The following is a 24,200-nucleotide window of genomic DNA, read 5'->3' as shown; positions in this document are numbered from 1 at the left end:
GCCTTAATTCCTAGGGGTCAAATTATAGATCACATATTATAGATCAAAGGCAAATCCGTTCAGATTTCCTTTTAATTTAGATGATTTCAGTAAATGACGGATTCAGAAAGGTAGCACTGTGCCACGTTTTGCCTGACACAATAAATTTCATTTTAAATTTTCCTTATAATACAATATCTTGGGTTTATTTGGTAAATTATTGTGTATCAGAAATAAAATACTGGAAAAAAGAATATAATTTATTCTATGCAAGATATTTCATTATCAGTCTTTTTCCGTCTCATTAAATCTTGAAGAATTTGTGTATCGCTTTTGCCTTTAGTTTCTGTCAGGTAAAATATTGTGAAGAACACCCCGCCAAGGTTGGAGAAGCCGTAGATTATGAATGGAGCATAAACTCCTAACGCATTCGATAGTGGCAAATATATATTTAGCAAAATGGCAGTCAATAACCAACCATATGTTACGACTAAGCTCATCAATTTTGCACGTATCTGAAAATAATATTAAATTTATTTAACAATCGTGTCATTTCTTTAAAATATCAGTTTTTATAATGTAATTTTATGATAAAGCCAACTGGATGGAAAACTTGAAGGTCACCACTTAAGGCTATAAGATTTTACCTTTTTAGAAATTTCAACAATTTCTCAGAATTTCAGATATGGTATCTTATATAGATCAAATATTTTCTTTTAAGACCTTCATAGATTTCTATCTATCTATCTATATATCTATCTATTAATATGAAAACTACTTAAAATTAGAATATCTTCTGTAGTAGTGCTCGTTGATGACATAACATACTCACTTGGAAATTGAACATTTCTGTCAAAATTAAAAACGTCACTGGACAAACACCTCCACTGTACATGGCGAGAACCATCATCATTAAAATTATTGGAAGCCAACCCGGTACACCGCCAACTTGATTGTGCAGGATAATTATAATTGCTAAACCGAACATGCAAAGCGATGATACGATGTATGCACCAATCAGGAGTGTCTGAAATTATAATATTAAGTAAATAGAAAAAAAAGTTTATCAAGGACACGGCAAAATTATAAAAGTATAAAAAAAAGACAAAAATATAGAATCCTGACAAATAAAAAATGTGTCCTAAATATTTGTACCATTCAGCTTTCAATTTGGGCTCCAAAAACTCAACGCTGATTTTCAATGCTACCCTACGTAGCTATGACGACTTGCGACAATCTTTGTTAATATTTAATGTAAACACTTAAACATACAATAACAATATTATATTTAGGTATACATTAAAAAAAATTGATTAATGCTGCAAAGATCACTCTCTTCTATAATCTAAAAGTTCAGATACATTTTACTATAAGGACATCTCGTTCTATTATAATCTCTCGATAGCTTGAAAGCATTAACATAATTATAATACGATATTTGTAGTAAATTTGCATTACGTAATTTACAATAAGATACTTCTCTCATAAAACAAGCCCACCTCATTCTTAATAAAAACACAGGCACAAGGGACGTAACATCTTAGTTCCCAAGGTTGGTGGCGCATTGGTGATGTAAGGAATCATTAATATTTCTTACAACGCCATTGTCTATGGGTGGTGGTGACCATTTACCATCAGGTGGCCCATTTGCTCGTCCTACCGATATCATAAAAAAAAAAATGCTGGATCAGCGATTCCGACCACAAAACACCCATTACTACCGGGTCTTTATTTAGTCTGACGGCAGGACATTAATTCAGAACAAAATAGTACGAAACCTGATTTTTCTAAACGAATTGATCCACTTACTTTTCTTCCAATTCTTTCAACGCAAGAAGCGAGGACCAGTGAACCCGTCATCATAACTACTGGAAAGCTCAGTGATTGTATATCTGGACTGATTTCAAATTCAATTCCTGTTGAATTGATCACTGTAGATGCATAAGTTATAATAGCAAATGCACCGTTTATTTCGTAAAAAGTAAAGGCAATCATTATAAGTATGTAACCACGACGCCAGATTTTGTTCTTCACTGAAAAAAATGGAAACGTTTTGAATTCTCAGTTTCAACACGTAAGAAGAATTTATATAATTTTTTTTAGAGCTCTATATATTGCCACCACTTGACATCCACGTGACAAAAAAAAATACGGTAATTCCGTATGTTTATTTTATTTAAAATATTTTTTTCTTTATACATACTTATGCTTAAAAGAGTGAGATTCGGCAGAGATTTAAAATGAGCCGCATCCTTTACCATTACTTCAACGATCGTCTGAACAGTTGTATCATCTTTGTCAAGACCTCTTACAAATGCGACTGTTTCTATTGCTTGCTGTAATGTTAATAAATGTTCATTTTAATATTCAATGATTAATATAGCTTATAAAAAGAATACGGCGTAAATACGAATAGAAAGTTAATTTTGATTATTATTACTAAAAATTAAAAAAAACACACATAAAATTTTTATTCTGTAAGAATTCACTTTGTTTCTCACTCGTAAATTTGTTGATCAACGAATTACGGTGATACGCCATTTTGATACGTGTATCCCCATAAATTGTATAATTATTTTAGTCAATATCGAATATTATATTCCGACGTTTCACGCGCGTGATCAGCGTTGAGTTGAATTTACTTGTATAAATGTTGTAAAAAAATGTGTGCTATATAGTAAGTTAGTCTGAGCTTATATACAATGCGGCAGCTTACAATATCGTGATTTTAGACTATTTTAGTTAGATTATAATCTAACGGTATTTACGATTTGATGCCGATAGATATAATTATTATTATTTGTTTTTCACGTACTATATGCGACTTTTGTAATAATATTATTATGGATATTTCTGGCATATTTATTTCAATGTACAATATAAAAGTGTTACGTTGAATATATATATAGTATTTTCTATAACTAAAGATGTTCGACAAGGTACGTCCATTTATTAGTATCTTGTAAATAAAATCTTTATATAATATTTAAAATTTCAAAATAATGTAATCAACACTTACATCAATCTTTCCTTGTTTAACCAGGAACTCAGGAGATTCAGGTGCCAATATCATGCCCAACATAGTCAAAATTGGTAATCCCACAATCACATACATCACTGTATAATAGTCCAGGTACGCTCCAATAAAATACATGATGAAAACACCGACATTTTGAAATACCATGGAGAATGTGCATAGAATTCCTCTTAAGTCTTCTCGGCTGATTTCTTTAATGTACATTGGTATAACATTATAGCAACCACCTGCAGCTATCCCAGCGCAGACTCTCGCTATGACGAGGCTCGTGAAAGACGTGCAGAATATCCTTATTATCCATGATAACTGGAAAACAAACCAATTCTACTCGCTGATAATTTATTACAGAATATCTTGATAGCTTTTTAACAATTAACTTGAAAATATATTATACAAATATGTTTTTTTTTTTTAATAAATAGGTAGGCGGAGTGGTAAATGGGCATCTAATGGTATATGGTCGCAACTGCCTACAAGCACTGGCGTCGTAAGAAATTTAAACCAATTCCTTACATCTCCAATGAGACAAACCAACCTTGAGAACTAAGTTGTTATGTGCCTCGTGCCTTTGGTTACACTGATTTACTCACTCTTCAAACCGGAACACACCAATACGAAGTATCTACGTGGCAGTAGATTATATCATCAGTGAGTCGTAACTACCCAGAAGGGCTAATAAGGAATGGTTAATAGTTCTTACAGTCCAATGCTGAACTAAGACTATACCCTGTACAAGTTAGCTTGATCTTTTTGACAGATGTAAATTTCTCTGATCGACATAACTTTGCAATGACGAACATATTATTTTCTTAGTTTAATGATTTTAAAAATTGTAAAAATATTTAAAAATAATTACATATAATACAAAAGTCCCTAAAGATTCAAGCGTTATCCGAAAAGACTTTTTATTGCTTTAAAGTAAAATTTAAATAGAAACACTGAAAATAATAGACGCTTGTGCAATGTTACATCGGTCGGACGGTAGGGACGCGAATGACAGGCAGTAACTGTTACAAATATCGATTACAAAAAGTCATTATTGAAGATCATTGTTAAGTTATTGTTACGAACGAGGGTCCTTTTGGTTGGGGTCTCGTTAGCTGGTTTAACTCGTTTTAGAAAAATAAGGTAAAAAATAAAAATAATAATTATATTTTGAATTACGCATTCCATCGTTTCATCGACTGTTATATTTTCTGTTTCCCATCACTAGCCCCTCTGTCAAAATGATTAAGCTAACTTGAACAGAGTATAATCAAATTTATTTCTATAGGGAGAGTTCCAGTATTACGTAACGCAATTTTTGAAGATTTTTGACCCCCTCCACCCCTTGTAACGCACCGTAACGTTTTTCTGTACCCCTGCCCCCTTCTCTAAACGTTACGTAATACTCGAGTGTTTATACACTTCAAGTTATTATCTTTGGTATAGTTTTAATTAACTTTGCGGTAATAATACTAAATAAAACAAGAGATATTTTTTATAATCGTTTTCGTCTGAGATCTGAGGTCTGAGTCAGTCTTGCCATGTACGTAACGACAGTGCATTTGAACACTCTTGTGAGATGTGAAACAGATACCACAGTATGCTTTGCTGTGGCTGTTTAAACCTCAAGCTTTGCTTAACTTTGAATAAAGGTATCTAAGTTGTCATCTAAAAATCAGCGTTGCAGTATGAGTTGCAGTTAGCAGAGGTGGTAACGCTTTGGTTAAATCAATATAATAATACATGTATGTATGCAGTAAATTTTTTATTTTAAAGTGGTTGTTGTGTACAACGTCGCACAGTCTAGGTTTTTTTATATTCTTAATTTAATTTTTTTTCTTCTTTTTTACTTACCGCTTCCAAGAAAGCTATAATAATAATATTAATCTTTCTCCCATATATATCAGCTATGTAAGAATGCATTATAACAACGCACGTGGCCGCTGTGCTCATGGAGCTAGCGACCCCCGCGATTTGTCCATCTGAGAGGGGATAGCCAGAAGGAGAAGTCTCAGATTGGAGCGTCTTTGTTGTTGGTGATATCCAGCCGCACTCCAATCCATAAGCCAAGTGAGTACAATTGGCTGAAACATTGGACCAAAAAACTCATGATTTACGTGTTTTGTAACTGTTATCAAAATCATTTCGTAATACGTAAATATTACAACATAAAACATAATTTGTTTAAATTGGAAGTCAATGAACTGTTATCAGGTGGAAGATGACGAATAAGACATTATTAGTGATATCATCGCTATTTTTTTTTTAATATATATATGTTTTAGTTTCGGCACAAATGTTAAAATCTATTATTAGTGCAAAGAGTACAGTGGCTATCCTGCAAGAACTCACTACGTCTCTCATTCGAGAAACGTCGGTGCTGAGTTACCTTGATACGCTATTTTAATTCGTGTGTCCTTTAAATGTGATAGTTGTAGGAGAAACAAGCAAGTGTATCATTAAGCTCATGTTGGGTTCCAATTCCACTGGTTTTCAATTGTAACCTGCTGTGACGGGCTGTGAGATTGTGTCTGTATTATAACGTGGGATAAATAAACAGAAACGTATAATGATTTTATAATCTATGTCACACATCAATCTGACATTTTTCGATGGTGTTCCTCAGTGAGTATCGAGTTACTTCTTAAGAAATACCTCTGCTGGGTAATCTGGTAAATCTCCTTGCATAAAAGTTGTAAAAAAATATATATTTTATATAGAAAGTCTCAGCTTATTTACAATGTCACGAGTTTGATTATTATCTAACGTTATATACAATATTACGGTGATAGATATAACGATTATTTGTTGTTACACGTATTATATGTAAAGTTGTCCCATTGTTAATACTTGAATAAATATTTCTGGTAAATTACCATTAATGTACAATATAAAGAAGTTACACTGATCATACAGATTTTATTTGCTTTAGCTTCTAACATCTAAGAGGTTAGGTATTTTATCAATTAACTAGCTGTTACCCGCGGCGTTGCCCGCGTAGAATATGAATATATTTACAAATTAACTTAAAATGTTACGTTAATCTCATTTACGTTAACCTCTTTGTATACCAGATTGGTGTGTATTTCTCCCCTTAGGCGTAAAATATCCAGAAACGCTTAAATACGTATCAACTCATTTTTAATCAGTAACACAAAAATAAAATTTCATGCTTCTAACTTAAAAATGACGGACTTCCAGACTAACCTGTACACGAAATGTCCACCCCTACTTTTTCCCTTTAGGCGTAAAATATCAAGAAACGTTTAAATACATATCTACTCATTTTTAATCAGTATCCCAAAAAAAAAGTACAAGTTTCTATCTTAAAAATGACGGACTTCTATACAAACTTTCAACCCTTATATCACCCCCGTAGGGGTAGAATATCCAGAAACACTTAAATAAGTATCTACTCCTTTTTAATCAGTATCCCAAAAATAACGTTTCATAAAAAAAAAATAACTTAAAAAATTTCATACGAACGTCCAAACCCTATTTCATCCATTTAGGGGTAGAATATCCATAATTCCCTCCTGAGTGGGTGCCATGATATGTTAGTTTATAAGTGTACAGCCTAAAATGTAACTTTTATGCTTCTAGTTCTAAAAATTCTAAACATGACAATACTTTCAACAACTTACAACCTTTCATCCCCCTTTTCAACCCTTTACAGCACTTTTTTTCCAAATAAAAATGTCCTTTCTCAGGCTCTAGACTATTTGTGTACAAAATTTCATTTAAATCGGTCCATTAGTTTTGGCGTGAAAGCGAGACAGACAAACAGACAGACAGAGTTACTTTCGCATTTATAATATTAGTATGGAAGTATGGATTGTTATTTCCCTCGCTAGAGAGCTCCGATGATAACCGGGTCCGATCAATGCTAAATTCAAAGTGCTACAGGGAGAACCGCGGCCTCCGACGAGCCTATAGCTCGCTCCCCCCGCCCCGGCCGGCCGGTACCACCGCAAACGCTACGTTCCGCAATTTTTCAATCTGTAATATCTTCGAAAATATTCATTTAAATCATATGCTGTAAAGGGCCATATAGATCAATATTAAATCAACGATGTATTTAAGGTATTTGATTGGATAAGGATTAATGCTGTATAGGTTAAAATCGCTTCGAAAATTAGCCAATATTTGTGATAAAAATTAATGACAAAAAAATGTTATTATGGGTTATCACTAACAGATAGACACATACCTTTTAGACATTTTTGAGGTGTACAATTCTGTAGTACATTATTTTGATCTATCTCATAGTGTTCAGTCAGAGTTTGCAATATATGCGCAAAAAAATGTGTCGTTTTACGACATCACATTAGAAACCTCTAAAATTATCAGTGTCTACTATATTGTCCACGTAATATACATACAAAATCATTCTCTTTAAATCACTCTATCTATTAAAAAAAACCTCATCAAAATCCGTTGCATAGTTTTAAAGATTTAAGCATACAATGGGACATAGGGACAGAGAAAGCGACTTTGTTTTATACCATGTAACGAAGTCTTAGTATATCTTCCAAAATTTGCAGGTCTTCTCATTATTGCATTACCAAGAGATATCAAGGTAATTAAATTGTAATGTCTTAGAAAATGACAGTACTTGCTATTTTTTAACGCTAGCTCATATGACACACCTGCTTCTACTCTCCTTCTCATTTTAAAATACGAGCCAATATTTTATAACTCCGGAAATTTTCGATTTAAAATGAGGAGAGAGAAACAGTACCATCGAGTGATTGTAGTTTAATGATTGGTTAAAATGCAGCCAACTTTGTTCACTGTTAAATTCAAATAGAAATTATCAACTTTTTTGTGAAAACACACCGAAATAAGAACTAATACTAATGTCATTAAAAGCATATGACATGAAATTAAAATTAAACCTACCTAATAAGGCAAAAATCCATTGTAAATATGTGTGGCCATTTTTCTTTGCGATGTCCGATTTTGATTTTTCCAAATTTTTTGACATTTCTCACAATTGAATAGTTCGAACTCGTTCCGACTACAGACGTTATATTGAATCTATTGAGTAGTAATAACTCCTCACTATGTATTTATAGAATAAAATTAAATACATACAATTGTACAGAGTGTTGAAATAGTTTCCAAATAAATGTTATTTATTTATATAAACCAGAAATGTTTCGTTGTCTTTGTTATCAAGAAGGTCAGGTAGCAAAAAATTAACTCTTTTCCGTTTCGCCCCTCTTGAGAAAATGGGGTAGTTTATTCTACTATTATGTTGTTTTATTATTGTTGTGTTACGGTTTGAAGGGTGACTGAGTGTTCTTACCAGTGTAACTACAGGTACAAGGTACATAAGAGCCCAGTTTCCTAGATTGGTGGTGCTTTGGTGATATGAGGATATGTATAAATTATATTGTACCATATTGACATTATTGACATGACTGTTATACATAACATAATGGTGAATAAAGAGTAACTACTGAGTTTCTTGCCGGTTTTCTTAAGAATTTTACTTTCTGAACCAGTGGTGTGGTATCTTTACAATTAATTCAACACTCTAATATTACGATTCAAATGTGCTTTTATGAGCATACTCGAATAAAGAATATTTAGGTTTCAATTTTGAATGATTAATAATTCTTATAGTACCGATCTCTTGATGCATTAATAAGCACTTTTGCCAATCCGTCTATCTATATAACACTAAAACTACGTTCCAATAGGGATAAAACGGTTATATTAAGGTAGAATTACTTCTTATATATTATATAACGGTTCACGATGTTTTAAACAATTAGCTGTAAACAAAAATTAAATACTGAAAAACTCATGGGTTCCTTGCTTCGGTTATTTGAATTTTTTTGGAACAGCCTCAACGTATAAACTTAAATTCCCCGACAAATAAAACATTGATATGATTATGTTATAAAGGATTATTTTAGAAATGATCTTTACAACAGACTAATTAAACTTTATGGTTGCACAAACAAAAAAATAGCGTTTGCACAAACTTTTAGCTATCTTCGTTCGATTTGTCCTACTTCTCAAGCGATTGTGCTGAAATTTCACTCAAACTTTTGGTCCCGTTGTCACTAAGTAGGTAATAGTATCCCAAATATGTTTACTTCGTATTTATTAGTTTTAAGAATTACATAACATAAATAACATAATCAGCCTGTAAATTTCCCACTGCTGGGCTAAGGCCTCCTCTCCCGTTGAGGAGAAGGTATGGAGCATATTCCACCACGCTGCTCCAATGCGGGTTGGTGGAATACACATGTGGCAGAATTTCGTTGAAATTAGACACATGCAGGTTTTCTCACGATGTTTTCCTTCACCGCCGAGCACGAGATGAATTATAAACAAATTAAGCACATGTAAATTCAGTGGTGCCTGCCTGGGTTTGAACCCGAAATCATCGGTTAAGATGCACGCGTTCTAACCACTGAGCCATCTCGGCTCATTTAAGAATTAATGTTTTTTTTTTTAAATGTAATTATTTCCATTAAATATTTCCTGACCAATTTCTCCACGACATTTTCTAGGAATACGTGTTACACATCAAATAAACTTTAAATTGTCAGTATTTCTTTTATTTATGTAAACGTGAAAATTGTTACTGACACTTATATATAAAAGATAACAGTCGATGACTTAGTAGAAATTTAAACATAAATAATTATTTTATACATATTTTTTTAAAATTGGAACTAGCTTAGACATCTTATCTTCGAGAGCGTCAATGTTCAATTAAACAAGCGAACCGACAATTTTCGCTCAGACTACTAATATGACATAATGAGCTAAATCTCAAAAAAATACAATATATCAAAATTGATGATCGCCCAATAACAAATGAAAACAATATAGAATTTCCATATCAAGAGGATCATTAGTTTCTGCATGACCCGGAAGAAAACAATTATACAAAATTGGTATTAATTATTTGGTAATATCTCTCTCCGTATCTGTTTTCTAGAAGGCAGCCTTTCGTTCAGCAATGGGATTTCGAGCTGGTACTTTACACCAAGGAAGTTTTGACGTCCGACAGAGAAGTATGGAAGAAGAAGACATGCTGCGCCGACCCCAAGTAAAATTGGGATAAGGACATGAGGATAATGACTTTACACCAAGGAAATATATTAATAATAATATTATATTATTTATAATATTTGAATTGCTAGGTGTTCAAGAAAAAACTCTTATGATTTTTTAAATAGTTTTTTAACTACTGAACTCATTGTTTAAAATATATTTAAAAGAAATGAAATATTTCTTTCAATCCAAACAAAAATACTCTATTTGTTATTAGGTGAAACGAGATAGGTGTATTCATCTTCCAAGTAATTTGTAAAAAAAAAAAAAAAACACTTTTATTGATCAGAGTTAAAACAGTACTTTCCTAAGCTAAATTTAATATTTACGACTATAACCAGAAATTTTGTTAAGATTAAACGATGATCTCCCTCTTTCTTTCGAATGTCTAATCAAAGATGACGAAGGGAGAAAACAATAATTAACTAAACACTCGCTAAACTTAAGGCCGTTATTTCACATCAATAGGTATTGCATTCTCCCCACTGTCTGCACTTTCATTGTACTCTGTCTCGTTGATAACTTTATCTATCCACTGTCTACTGTACGATACCTGAAAATAAGATATTCTATATTAACGAAAAATATTGACTTCAAAGCTTTTTAATCAAAAAGGTGTCAGTCTAATTTCTACCTTAGCGTATACTCCTGGCTTAGATTTATAGGCGCATTCTTCTGTTCCTGAGAATAATGCTATACCAAATAACGTACCACCTCGGTTAATTCCGCTAAAATGCACAGCTGGGTCGCCGGTATCTCCCTGAAATATTTGGATGGTTGAAATATTAATTATCACTCACCCGAAGAGAATGGGCACTTTGAGTCTCAAACAAAACCTAAGAATGCCGATTTAAATACTAATATTATCCTAAATATAGCGTATAGAGGAATGCTCGATATATATTGGTAATTAAATAAATATATATATTTTTTTAATTCTCCCCTTTCTAAACGTATTAGGAAAATTAGCTCCACTTCATCTTCCAAGACTGAGTTGACCAAAGGAGATTGAGAAGTTGAGATACAAAAATTGTTACAAATAAAGTATATTTTACCGCACAAAGCGCAATGCCTTTAACGAGACTTTGTAAACACATGTGGTCATGTTGTATGTGATAGTCATTTCCATAGACAATCCTGCATTGTGATCGTGGAAATTCTTTAACTAGCATCCGACGAAGCTCCTGGTTGATACCTTCACGGATTTGCCCCGTTTTCTGAGAGTATAAGAGAAATGGTATTATCAGTAAAATAGTTTTTAGTAACATAAGGAGATAACAGTTTATCTAAAATTGCAGGACCTTTGGAAAAGGCAGAATTTTTTGGAAATTTTGTAGATACTCACTCATATTTCTGTCAATACAATTTTTTTAAACGTATGAAGGACATATGGACCAAATATTATATTAGAATACTGTAAGCCTAGTAATACCTAGGTGCCTATGGTACCAAAAATATTATATAGCACCAATAAAACAGGAAATAATTCGAAAAAGTTTAATAGACACCATTTATCTGAGGAAATTTACGACGCAACATCAATTACGATATTTGTTGACATTGATCTGCGCGTGTCTTTATCTGATTATATGTTATTTATGTAAAATTAAATAAATATTAAAAGTAATACCTACACATTATTACGAGACAGTAATTGCACTCATAAGAATTGACTTGTCTAACATATAAATACCTTTCTTCTTTCAAAAAATTTGACACTAATTTAGTCCTACTGAAGTATTTAACAGAGCGAAAATCTGGTACGATATTATATATTTTGTTTTAAGTTAATAGTGAATAATAAATAATTAAAATAAGCTTAATAAATATGTAAACTGTTGCCATCGTTGACGGTAATGAGAGGTTTAATGTGAGGATAATATTTAACGGTGCCAGTGTTTAGTGGCAAAGGTTTAAGTAGTCCAAATTCTACATAAAATATAATCAGTTTTATTTAGAAATAAAATTGATTTCAATGGCTCGATTTCAAATATATATCAGACTCGAGAATAAAACTATAAGGCTGCAATACTTTAACAAAACGAATGATATTTCCATTACGAACTATTTAGACCAATCAGTGCGAAGGTTAATAAATGAGACTATGAAAACCGTGAACATAACATGAGGCATCTCTAAGTGAACCAATTTATTATTAATTTAGGTCTTGTTTCTCATACTCGTCTCGTTCGAAGATATTTTGGTATCTCGGATATGTGTGTTTTCTTCATAGAAATGCGGCTGTGTGCCCAGTGCTTGACTAAGACTTAATCTCCCCTTTGAGGAGAAGGTTTGGAGCTCATTCCATCACGCTGTTCTAATGAGGGTATAAGACACATGTTAGTTTCCTCGCGATGTTTCCTTCGACGACGACCTCGACATTAATTATAAACTCATGAAAATTCAGTAGTGCTTGCCTGGTTAAGATGCACGCGTTCTAAACACAGGAGCCATCTCGGGTCTAATGGTAAAAAATTGTAACTAAAATAGTAATAATAATATAAAAAAAATTGATTTAGGAATATTACCACAGAGCCGTATCCGGTGACAACCACTTCCCCGAACAGCAGAGGCAAATCTGAGTTAGCCACCGCTAACGATACGGCTTGCATGCGTGCATTTTTAACAATTGGAATGTTTACCTACAATCAAAGGAGCATATGATTTATTCTGTTACGTTTTGCGAACCGTTCCTTTGTTAACCTAAAATAGCAATCATCTAAAAAAAAACTATTAAAAAAATATATATTTTGTAGTGTTTAATGTATTGTGTGAAAAATATTACTAATTTTATGATTATATTTTGAGTATAAACAGCTAATATATTTTGTTTGTGAAACCAATATTTTTTCTTGTAACAGTTTTTCTTCCGATCATTATACAGTAAATGGTTATGTTCTGTAAATTTTTAGCACCTCTTTAGTATAAAGCATCATTATTTTAATAACATTATAGAATTTTAATTAATTTTATATTAAAGCTATATGTGACTATTGTTCCTGCCTTTGCATCTTTCCAAGATTGAAATATTAGCCAGAAGCTATGTTATCCTGTTGATAGTTTACATGTTATAAATTTATTATAACATATTTATGCTCTTGTGAAAACTTCTATTCGTTTTTTGAAGTGTTTTGTTCAAATTATATGAGAAAGGGGAGCTTATATAAACAGGTTCCCTGTCCGCGCTGACCCAGTAATCATATTACACAGACCTGAGAGTTACATCTGTATCACGACAGATAAGTTGTCCGTACCTTTAGTCTATCCTTGTTTTTTTAGTACCATTTTTTATGCCATTTTTTTTTATTACCATGCAGCCCCACAATTTAAATTTAGTATGATGAATTCAACATGAAACCAAATAAATTTTTGTCATATAAGTACCTTAATCAAAGCAAGATTATGATCTGGATAGTAATGATCCAATTTATAGTTCGGGTGCCGCTGGATATCCACCACTGATAGGATTTGGCCTCCGAAGTCTCTAAACACAGAACCCATACGCACTGTTACTTCTTCACTGGTCACACTGTAGGTCAATTGAATGGTTTATTAAATAAAATGGGATGTATTGCCATAATGAATTAATCTAATCCAAATATCAATATCAATATAGATATTATAATTTATTTAAGTAGACTTAAAATAACCTTTGATTCGACATTTCTACAAGATTGATATAAATTTAAAGCAACATCGGTTTGGAATTTTCTACTGACTAAATACACCAAAAGCTATGGAAATACATAAAGGTAAGGAAGTAAGGTAAGAAATATCAGAATTTTATTAGCTATATCATTTGACAGATTTTTATTGCGGGAAAATAACTCACTAATCAAAACATTGGGCTGCTGATAATATCCATTGCTTTCCAACAATTGCTCCTCCACACCAATGCTTCGAGTGTAATCTACAAATTGAATTTGAAATATTGAAATAAATCGCTGTCAATAATTTTATTTTAGAACAATATAAGGAGCAAGTAAATGCGTTATCCGAGAGAAAAAAAGGATCAGCTGAATTACTATTCTATTGAAACTCATTTTGTATCTCACTCGATTTACGGTGATATCCCATTTTGATGCATGTATGAATTTTACTGAACCGTAAATTGGAGGAAATCCATACTTATCCAAGATAAAAAAATACAATAGTTGCAGTGCTATCCATAAAAAAATACTTTGAAAGTCATTCTGAAACCCGACTTACAGTGATACGTTATTTGGATGCGTGAATATTTTAGATTTCATATTCATTATTATAGTCAATCCTGCATATCGCTGTTTGATACATCACGATATTATGATACGGCGAGTTTCTAGTTTGTTTTAAAAAATCGTTTCGATCGATTATGATCAAAAATTTTATTTTAAGCCTATACTCCTCTATTGTATAAAATGGTCTCATTTTCTATTATTTCACGGTTACCGAAATAAAATTCCGAAATTAGGAAACAAAATTGGAATTGGGAATTATGAGACATTTTATAACATTTGAATTTCACGTATTCCAAAATTATCCTAAAAGAACATGTACGATTGCACGTATTCCAACGCTGGTTTAGCGCGACTTATGATATGGTTTAGATAAATATAAACAGCTACCTAATAGACACAGTATACGGATAATCTTCCAGACAAACAAGGCCTGTATCAGTTGTCAGACGTTTCCGTCTTATATGGGTAAAGTCTTTCTCAATTCTCGGAGGGAACTCGCATTCTAATTCTGCTTTCATAGTAGTTGATTCTGAAATTGTATTTATTTTAGAAATTCTTATTATTCGTGTCAACTTAGAATATAGAATTAGTACATCAAACAATTTAACAAACAATTTAGCACATGCCTTATTATTAGTTAATTAGTATACATCAAAATCAAGAAAATTATATGTTAAACGTGAGTCCAATCAATAGAATATTAAGAGCCAAAAACTTACCACCAAATACATAACTCAAACAATAAATTAAAAGAAGAAAAATAATAAAATCAAGAGCACTATTGCCTCTACCCATAATTCAATCGTCCATCATCGAGATCTAGGTAATGAAATAATGTAACATTACTTATCAGCAGTTTTGAAATAGATTTGAAAACACTAATGGTGGTGCCTCATATCAAAGTCTCGTAACTCCGTAACAATAGGCGAAACAAAATAATTACTAATTAAGTTTGAAATATTTGTTTAAGAAACAAAACAAACAATATTAGATGTTTGGCATTTGGCAAATTACGTAAAGAGTTTAAAATGTAAGTTCTGACGAAATGGAGTTAATGATAGAAATGGCGACGAGTAAAAGAAATACGATGATCTGATTGAATCGAATAATTTAAATCAACTTAACAAAAGGTTCGAAATAGATCAAAATTCATAAAAAGAGTTTGATTCGTCATGTTACAGTATTAAATTAAATGTAAACCAAAGAACTGACAGGAATGTAGATACTACCGAGAAGAATATGCAAGAGATTCAGTTATTGATTTTTTCCACAAATTTTAATAAGTATCTTTTTTACCGCAAAATGAGGCCTCAGCCAGCCAGCTAAGCAACATATAGTCATTTTATATTATAGAATTAATATACGTCAATACCTTAATTTTTTATTATTTAGGTAGGTGGGCGGAAAAATGGGTCATCTGATGGTTAGCTTAGTCACCACCGCCCATAGACATTGGCACTGCAAGAAATAATAACCAATCCTTAGATAGCCAATGTGCCTAACCTTGGTAAATAAGATGTTATGACTTTGTGCCTGAAGTTACACTGGCTCACTCACCCTCACAACACAATAACGATAAGTATCACTGTTTGGTGGTAGAATATCTAATAGGTGGTACCTACGCAGACGAGCTTACCAAGAAAGTGCTCGAAAGAGTCTCTACATCTCAAGTCAACTAAGTATCATTGTCATCAATCCCTTCGTATTGTTGACGACGATTAAATTGAACGAGTAAAAAAATATTTCTTTGTTAGTTTTTCTTCAATTGTTCTACTTGCTGGGTTTTTATCCTTTTATTTTTTCTCTATCTTACTTGTTTTTTGCGTTACTTGTTTTATTTTTCTTATAAAATATGTATTTAACACCTGTGCAAACATTATTACTTTACACTTCTTTAAACATTTTACAAGAAAATTATAAAATATTATTCTGACAAGTTTATTAGTAATGTCGTTATTGTTTTTTTACTAATTGCTGCAAATAACAAAATAATGGGTGATATATTTCGTTTCAAAGCTTTAGTAATTTTGACTTTATATGTATTTGTGAATGGTGATAATTATGATGAAAAAGACGACAATGATGACAAAAGATCATTAGAGTCTGATAGCAATGAATTATATAATACCAGTTCCAAAGAAATACCTTTGAGAGTATCCAAAATGAAAGATAGCTTCAATGGTCAGTATAATAGTTATACCAATTACATTAGATTTATTCATTCATTAAGATGAACGTATTAAATTCAATGTTTCAAGTAGTTCAGATAAAAATGAATTGGAGCTGTTAGGTTGTTTAGTGTACTAGTTTTGATAGATAAGGCAGTAACAACTATCTCTCTCAGTAGAACTGTTCTGTACGCACTTACTTGAATCTCACCGTAGAATTCGACCATAAAAAAAACAGAAAGTGACATGTGACATTGAAAATTGTAAATAAATAATTATTTAAAAGACACATAAAAAAGCGAATCACTGAAACTCGGTTTTCAGCATTCGAATGAAATGTAAAATGAGTTCTTACAGAATAGTACTGCTGATGTTATTATTTGCGAAAATACGGAGCGACTGAATTTTGTTAATTTCTTAGCAATTATATTATCATTCAAACATTATTTTTTAGACAACATCACAATATCTACTTGCAAGGATACTGAACCTACAGCGCCTAGGGAAATAAAACTTATTAATTACAAGAGCAATAATAATTATCCTTACTCCGTGTCTATCCAGAGGAAAGGCTCGCACTATGCTTCTGGTGCCCTGGTAGATAAGAAATGGATACTAACTGTGGCTGGAGAATTTTATAAGTAAGCTAAAACCAATATGAAATATTAAATTAAGAGACTTCGATGTTTAATTATATATTTATTATTTCAACTGTCTTTGTATGTTTGAACTTGCAAAATATTCAACTATAAATACGATCTTATTATAAAATCATTTTACTTTACAGTACACGCGAAACAATCAAATTATTTCGTGTTCGCTTAGGATCAGTCAATTGCAAGAAAGGTGGAGTATTGATACCTCTAAAGTCTATTGAAATTCATCCATCCTATGTCTATAAAGAACCAAGTTTTGACATAGCTATGTTGAGGATTGCGAATGGTCTAGAATTTTCAGAGTATATTCAACCAATACCGCTATCTGATATCAAGGGGCGAGTAGTGAGTGCGAAGTTCGTAGCTACATATTGGCCGAGATTAATTGTAAGTACCTATATTTTCTTCATCGATATCAAGATACCATACAGTTCTTCTAAGATACTTCAATCTTCAAATATCCAATACGATATTTGTGGTGTTCTCGAATATAACTATAACAATTTCCTATAAATGTTCATCCACTATTTGATGTATCATAAAATCAGCTGATTTTGATAGAAATCCCTTTTTATTAATAAAACCACTTATTTGAACATCGTTTTCTTCTTATTTAACATTCAATAATGTCTTTGACAATTTCAGTATTATTAATCATGTCTTTATTATCTCAGTGACTAGTTTATAAGGGTGCTGTTTTCGTAGATTATCGTTTCTATTGTCTATTGCTGTCTTAATACTGTTTCTTTTTTCAGATAAACGGTAAAATTTTGCCACGGGCAGCTAAGGAGCGGCTTAAATCATACAGCATGAGGGTTTCGACACAGAGATCTATACCTTGGGATAAGTGCTACATGCTTAGTCAGGCAAATAATTATAATCTACACGTATCCAGTATTTGTCTGGAACCATTTATTTCACATCACAGTCCATGCATGGTAACAATTTTTCTTAAACTTTTCTCCAATATTCTTACGTCTTCTGGTTCTGAATCAGTTTTACTAGGAATGTACTTATCATTAAAAAAAATATTATTGCCTATTTGTGCTCTGCTTTTGTGTCTGTAAGTCAAATAAAATAGTAAAACATAGAATTAGTATACTTTTATAGAATTATTTTCATACTCCTACTTTTAAGAACACCCAAAACTTTTAAAAAATAGATAATATTTAAATATTTTCATGTTTTTAGCCTGATGCTGGAGCTCCAATTGTTGCTGATGGTGGTCTCTGGGGCATAACGTCCAGTTGGATATCAGAAGATTGCTTAACTCATCCGAGTCCAACAATATTTACAAGAATCTCCTCATCGCATATTCGGCTCTGGATAGATTCGCTATTGTAATGCGTAGTGAAACTAAATTAATATTTTTGTATATTTTTTTTTATTATAAAACATTTGTAGTTACCTCTAGTATTCATTTATTAAGGGCACCGTTCAACAAATTTAACCAATCCTTTAAGTTATTTCAATAGTATTTTAAGTATAAAATATAGTTATGTCATACAAAATAATTTAATGAAAAAGATAAAACAAAATTAAACGGTTATAATATTTAAATTATTATATATGTGCCGTTCAAAATATTGTCTTGTGGTATTGTACCTAGGACGCTGGCGACACGGCATCTCTGAATTTCTAGGCTCCGTCTTTGAGCTAGGTAATGGCCAACTCTTGGATTCGCCGTTCGGACGTCTTCGACTGAGGTTGTGTTGAATATTGTGATAAAATTGTACGATTTGATGAATTAAAACGACACCTAGCTTGTAAACTGGTTTTCGTTATCTCTGACGCGTAATATCTGGACTTTTTGCTTTGCACATGGATAATTGTTTTGTTTAAGGATTGGGTTTTGTTGTTGTGAATAGATCTTTTTAGACCTAATTTATTGTTTCAGATATATTTATATATATATTTTATTGTTTGGTTTTTTTTTTCCTTTTTTTTATATTGTTTGTTCTCGGCGATGGAAGTCGACACAGAGTTATCGTCCGACGCCCTAGTTCGCCGAAAACGGCCATATGGGGGCCTCACTATTATTAACTCCGATTCTGACACGGAGACGGAGACAAGAATGGCTGCGAAAAGCAAGCCTGCTATTCGCGGCAAAATTGCCAAAGGTCGTGGCAGTGGCCTCGCTCGGGCTAAGGCTGAGCTGAAGGCCAAGACCAATGAGGCTAGAGAGGGAGCCTTCGAACGATCGCTTTGTAGTCGAGCGTTTCGAAAGGAACCTCCTCAGACTGTTTTGGACTCCGAGGAATCTTCCTCCTCGGATGTCCACACCGCGGATCCTACAAAAATGGGCGCTGAGGAACTTCGCGCACAGGCTGGACGAAGCGCAGCCCGGAGATGCGGACCAAGGTCGCTGTGGTAAAGGAGGCGGAAGACCGTGGATAATTTAAAGGCCTCCATTATGTCATCGATAGGCGTAATACCGGGCACGGATGCTTCGGTAAGTACCTGCACGGAATAGCGCGGCGGGAGGTGTCACCCTCCTGCCACGAGTGTGGTGTGCCAGTCGACACGGCGCACCACACCCTGAGTGAGTGTGCTGCGTGGGGGCCCCAGAGGCACACCCTGGCGGTGACTATGGGCGGAGACCTCACGCTGCCGAGCATCGTCAACGAAATGCTCGGTAGCGAGACGTGCTGGTCGGAGATGCGCTCCTTCTGCGAAAACATGATGTCGCAGAAGGAAGCCGCGGAGCGGGAGCGGGAAGAGGATGCCGCTGCAGACCCGCTCCGCCGAAGACGACCGGGGAGGAGGAAGAAGCGCTACGCGCACCTTCTCCCCCGCCTCAATAGGCGTCGCAGGGACTAGGGGGGTCTCGGTACCCTAAGAACCCCCTCTAGGTGTTGGAGGACCGCATAGGCGGGCCAACCATCAGGGCGTCACGGTAGCATGCGAAGGCGATCCCGTGGCCCCCGCCGAAAGACGGAGAGGGTACCGCTGGTTTTTTAGTGGGTAAACCGTAAAGAGCGCACTCGGCGTCCAGGGCTCCGAGGAGTCCCCCCCCCTTTCCATCACGTGGGGGAAGCGCGTAATGTGTTTATCCAGCGAGAAAAAAAAAAAAGGTAATGGCCAACTCTTGAAACAAGAAGCGAGGACGAGTTTTTTTAAAAAGATATAGAGCCGGATTCCAACGGATTAGGGCTCAAAATTATTCATACGTATTTTGTATGTAGCTCTATATGGATATGAGTTGACTTTGTAGCTTCGACACCTCGCAAAAAAACTTTGAACTCTATTCTTCCAGTATAGATTATATATTGTGGATTCAATGTCAAGATCCTCCGGGATATTACGCGTCAGCGCGTTAAGCATTGTGCTGGTTCTCCTCATATCGACAGTGTTACTTCTGCAGACATGTAGCAACGTCTATACTTCAAAGACTTTGAATAGGTTAGGAAGTTCTCAAGAATTAATGTGAGGTTGATATCAATCATAATACTAATGTCTCAAGTCACTGAGACGTCTTTGAGTGCTGGTTGTAAATAAAGTATTTTTAAATATACGTCTTAGAGATCCATTGCTGGACAAAGACATTCCACGATGTAACAAAGCTCCCATTGACCCGTCTTCCGCATCCAGTCAGATCCCGACACCAATTCCAGTTCATAGGTCACCCTGGGGTGCCCTACTGAGCGTTTGCTCATATAAGATGTTTAATTGTTCACCCTAGGTCCTGTTCTTCTCAGTTCAAGTTATTATTTTTTACGATTCATTAGTATTTTATACTTAACTATGAATACGCTAGTATACTCGTGTAATAAGTAAACGTGGCTTCTTTATTAAGTAAAGATAATTTTAATGAATATAACTATAGTAAACCATTAGCAATTAGTGAGGACAATGAAGTGGGAAATACGCTATAATATTATATGAATAAATATTTACTAAAATTATGATATACAATAAATGTTCATATTTACTTAGGACCAATATCTAGGTACTACGTTACACATTATATATTGATCGTATTTAATCCTTTCCACCCAATGAATAGAATACGTGGATCTACATCAGAAGTTGCGGGTTCAAATGAAATCCCGAAGTTTGGGACTAAACGCTATGCAAAATTGCAAACAACTAAAATTCCAATTCAAAAAGTCACTTGGTTATCTTATAGATATATCAGGCATAAGATTTTATTTAACAATTATTTATTTTTTAAGTGGTTTCGAGGTGATGGATATTCGCTCAGAAATGTTTGTACTTTACTATTGAAAATGTTTTAACGTTTTTTGAATCCTGTAACTGCATTTCCGGGTTTCTACAACCGCCTTAAAATCTGGGTGGATCCAGACCTTAATAGGTTTACTAGCTCTCGACTCTAATAGGGTAACTTGACTTCATCTTGCCATAACAGTTTAAATTGTGGTCAGGAACAAACGAATAAATCATAAAAAGGGGATAAACATTGAGCTTAATTTATGTTCGAAATTCAAAGTCTGTATACTTTAAAAACGTAGTGACGATACTTGCTTCATCCAACCCGAACTGCAGCGTGATGGAATATGCTCCTAACCTTCTCCTTAAAAGTGATAGGAGGTCTTAGCCCATCAATGCGCAATTTACATGTTGATACTTTCTTGGCGTGACTGATGTAAGTCTGTGGAATGAATCCACAACCTACAGTGATAAATCATATTGGAATAAGTTCGATAAATACATTATTTTATTAAGCAATAGAGGTATTTGCAGGCTTTTACTTTTACATTGAATAATTGTATCATTAATTACACCTAAACCTAACACGTACTTAAATTAAGACTTCTAACCAGACAAAAACCGTGAGCTGCTCACAAATAAAATAGAGCCTGCTGAAATATTTGTTATCATAATTGTTTTATGTAAATAAAAAAAAAAACATCGGAACTTAATCTGATCTTCGAATATCAGATGTGTTTAATCATGGTAATATTTCAATCCGGCCAATAAATACTGACTTTGACTTGAAATTTTACTGAATAATGTCCTATATTAATAAAATTTAAATTATGGTATTGGACCACATTCTATGGTCTATTACTGATCTTACAAACAAAAATATTCATCAAAATCGCATCATAAACAATAAAGTTATGTGCGAACATACATTTCCAACTTGGGGATAGGGCTTTGTGTAAGCCCGTCTGGGTAAAAACGACCCTCTCTGGATATTCTTACGCCAATAATCCGGTTTAAAGTATGAGTGAGCCAGTGTAAATACAGCCACAAGCGCACTTCATACGGCATCAATGTCTATAGGCAGTGGTGACCACTTACCATCAGCTCAATTGCCCGTGCGGTTACCTATGTTATATAAGAAGACATACCTAAATTATATTTTATAATAACACCACTTTTGGGGTCGGTTTTAATCAAGAAACAATGAAATTATCAAATAAAGTTAGATCATTACAAGAAGTATACGGAATTAATATCAAATCATTTTAATATTATTTTTATTTTTAAATTATATTTTTTTTGTATTTTTTTTAAATGTACATAAGAATTAATAACATTAAGGTTTTAATTACACACATAAAAGTAGCTACTGTACAAATCATAACCGCGTGGAATGGAGCCATGAATGCTAGCAATCGTAGCGATGAATCGTAATTCTAAACCTCTCAAAAAAGAACCAGCCCTCTTGTCACCAGTGGGGGCAATAAAATGACTGACTGACATACAACGCACTTCCAAAAAAGGTTGATCTAACAGGAGTCAATTTTATACAGGAGTTCTTTATCAGGAACATATGTAGGTGAACATTAAGAGAGGTTTTTCAAAATTGATCTCCTAAGGGGTCATTTCGGTTAATGAAACTTTTATATGGAAAAAAAATATTTTTGATTTTAGAAACATGTAAATCAGTATACAATCATATGTAAATGACTTAAATGCGGATGTAAAAGGTTTTTATTAACATTGTCTTAGCCGAAAGTCGTCCACCGCTGGACAAAGGCCTCCGTCAAGGAATTCTTCAACGGCTGGTCTTGCGCGATCCGAATCCAGCGTATGCTCGCGAACTTTACAAGATCAGTCCACAACCAGGGGCATGCCCTCGCTGCGTCTTATGTCGTCACTCAAGTACATTTTTGCCCCAGCAGTCTACGGATCTTCGTGCTATGTGCCCCGCACACTTCCACTTCAGTTCGGGAATTCTTCGAGCTACGTCGGTTATTCTAGTTCGCCTGCGAATTACGTTGCTTCTGATTCAATCTCGCAGGGCAATTCCGAGCATAGCATTACCCAAGAGGATGAAATTCGGGATGAAAGTTTATACAGAAGATCGCCTTTTGACGATTGAAATATCGGGAATCGGTTTTTAGGGTGCTGTTTATAAATAAAAAACCAACGTTACAGACTCCAATGGGATATCCAGTCGGGTATACCTGTAGGTAAGTACCATTTTTTTTTATTTAGCTTATTATATTAGAATTTTTATTTACATAAGAATTATTATATTGTATTTTGTATAGTGTACTCTGTTCGTGACATTGAGAGCTAGGGACGTGCTGGTTTGGTGGTGTCTGCGCGGTTGGCTTGTATATCGATGTTGTTATGATGTTTCTAATATTTTTAATAAGTATTCAGGGATGTTCTGATAGTGCTTATTTATATCATGTATTAAAGAATGAATTTTCTCGGGCATGTTCAGGACGGGTAGTATTCCATATATCTGTTACATATAAAGGTTGTTACATATACAAATAAATCTATTTATAGGACATATAAATATATATCGTAAATTATCCAATATCAGGCAAACATTGACGCAATCAACTTAGTGTCAATAAAAATTTACAAATAAAGTTTTGTTCAAATAATGTTGATAGGATGTTCAGTTTTAAAATAAAATAAGTATTTATTTTTACCGAATTTCGTCCACAACCACTAATTTAAACACTAACTAAATTCACAAGTGTATACGCAAAGCTGCGCTCTCCCAATCATAGTCCGATGGGCAAATCCAATGGCTACTTATACAATGGTTGTTGAAACAATAAAGTTAAACATATAAAGATATAAGGCCAAGGTCCTTGTTTCAACCTCACGTCGGGCCGATAAATAGTTATTGGGTTTTATAATC

The 24,200-nt window shown here is 33.7% G+C and overlaps 3 protein-coding genes across 3 annotated transcripts; 1 reads left to right on the top strand and 2 right to left on the bottom strand.

Annotated features, from left to right (window-relative positions):
- Positions 1 to 224: 224 nt before the first annotated feature.
- LOC113399508 (facilitated trehalose transporter Tret1-like) lies at positions 225 to 8,034 on the bottom strand. Its single transcript, XM_026638657.2, has 7 exons — positions 7,904 to 8,034; positions 4,856 to 5,085; positions 2,999 to 3,322; positions 2,183 to 2,315; positions 1,789 to 2,012; positions 812 to 1,006; positions 225 to 494 (listed from the first exon to the last, which is right to left on the bottom strand). The coding sequence occupies exons 1-7, from the start codon at positions 7,986 to 7,988 to the stop codon at positions 240 to 242; spliced, it is 1,446 nt and encodes a 481-aa protein (XP_026494442.2). The 5' UTR covers positions 7,989 to 8,034; the 3' UTR covers positions 225 to 239.
- Positions 8,035 to 10,436: 2,402 nt separating this feature from the next.
- On the bottom strand, positions 10,437 to 15,141 carry LOC113399515 (trypsin 3A1-like). The gene is made up of 8 exons (XM_026638662.2): positions 15,018 to 15,141; positions 14,686 to 14,827; positions 13,914 to 13,991; positions 13,466 to 13,610; positions 12,610 to 12,723; positions 11,137 to 11,298; positions 10,716 to 10,841; positions 10,437 to 10,634 (listed from the first exon to the last, which is right to left on the bottom strand). Exons 1-8 carry the CDS (start codon positions 15,091 to 15,093, stop codon positions 10,533 to 10,535), a joined length of 945 nt encoding a protein of 314 aa, XP_026494447.2. The 5' UTR covers positions 15,094 to 15,141; the 3' UTR covers positions 10,437 to 10,532.
- Positions 15,142 to 16,289: 1,148 nt separating this feature from the next.
- On the top strand, positions 16,290 to 18,466 carry LOC113399514 (hypodermin-A-like). Its single transcript, XM_064218996.1, has 5 exons — positions 16,290 to 16,479; positions 16,921 to 17,107; positions 17,254 to 17,509; positions 17,878 to 18,060; positions 18,314 to 18,466. The coding sequence occupies exons 1-5, from the start codon at positions 16,290 to 16,292 to the stop codon at positions 18,464 to 18,466; spliced, it is 969 nt and encodes a 322-aa protein (XP_064075066.1).
- The last annotated feature ends 5,734 nt before the right edge of the window (positions 18,467 to 24,200 follow it).

Source organism: Vanessa tameamea, chromosome 25 (genome assembly GCF_037043105.1).
Source record: "Vanessa tameamea isolate UH-Manoa-2023 chromosome 25, ilVanTame1 primary haplotype, whole genome shotgun sequence".
NCBI classification, from domain to species: domain Eukaryota; kingdom Metazoa; phylum Arthropoda; class Insecta; order Lepidoptera; family Nymphalidae; genus Vanessa; species Vanessa tameamea.
Note: the sequence above shows the minus strand (reverse complement) of the source record. Positions and strands in the feature narration are given on the sequence as shown.

Bases quoted from the DNA above. Each gene is read 5' to 3' on its own strand.
- LOC113399508 (XM_026638657.2), bottom strand. From the start codon at position 7,988: ATGTCAAAAAATTTGGAAAAATCAAAATCGGACATCGCAAAGAAAAAT. The intron at 5,086-7,903 runs GTAGGTTTAATT...CCAATGTTTCAG, and splicing joins ATGGATTTTTGCCTTATTAG to CCAATTGTACTCACTTGGCT. The intron at 495-811 runs GTGAGTATGTTA...TATTATTTTCAG, and splicing joins CAGAAATGTTCAATTTCCAA to ATACGTGCAAAATTGATGAG.
- LOC113399515 (XM_026638662.2), bottom strand. From the start codon at position 15,093: ATGGGTAGAGGCAATAGTGCTCTTGATTTTATTATTTTTCTTCTTTTA. The intron at 13,611-13,913 runs GTGAGTTATTTT...ATTGACCTACAG, and splicing joins GCAGCCCAATGTTTTGATTA to TGTGACCAGTGAAGAAGTAA. The intron at 11,299-12,609 runs GTAATATTCCTA...TTATACTCTCAG, and splicing joins TCACCGGATACGGCTCTGTG to AAAACGGGGCAAATCCGTGA.
- LOC113399514 (XM_064218996.1), top strand. From the start codon at position 16,290: ATGGGTGATATATTTCGTTTCAAAGCTTTAGTAATTTTGACTTTATAT. The intron at 17,510-17,877 runs GTAAGTACCTAT...TTCTTTTTTCAG, and splicing joins CATATTGGCCGAGATTAATT to ATAAACGGTAAAATTTTGCC. The intron at 18,061-18,313 runs GTAACAATTTTT...TCATGTTTTTAG, and splicing joins CACATCACAGTCCATGCATG to CCTGATGCTGGAGCTCCAAT.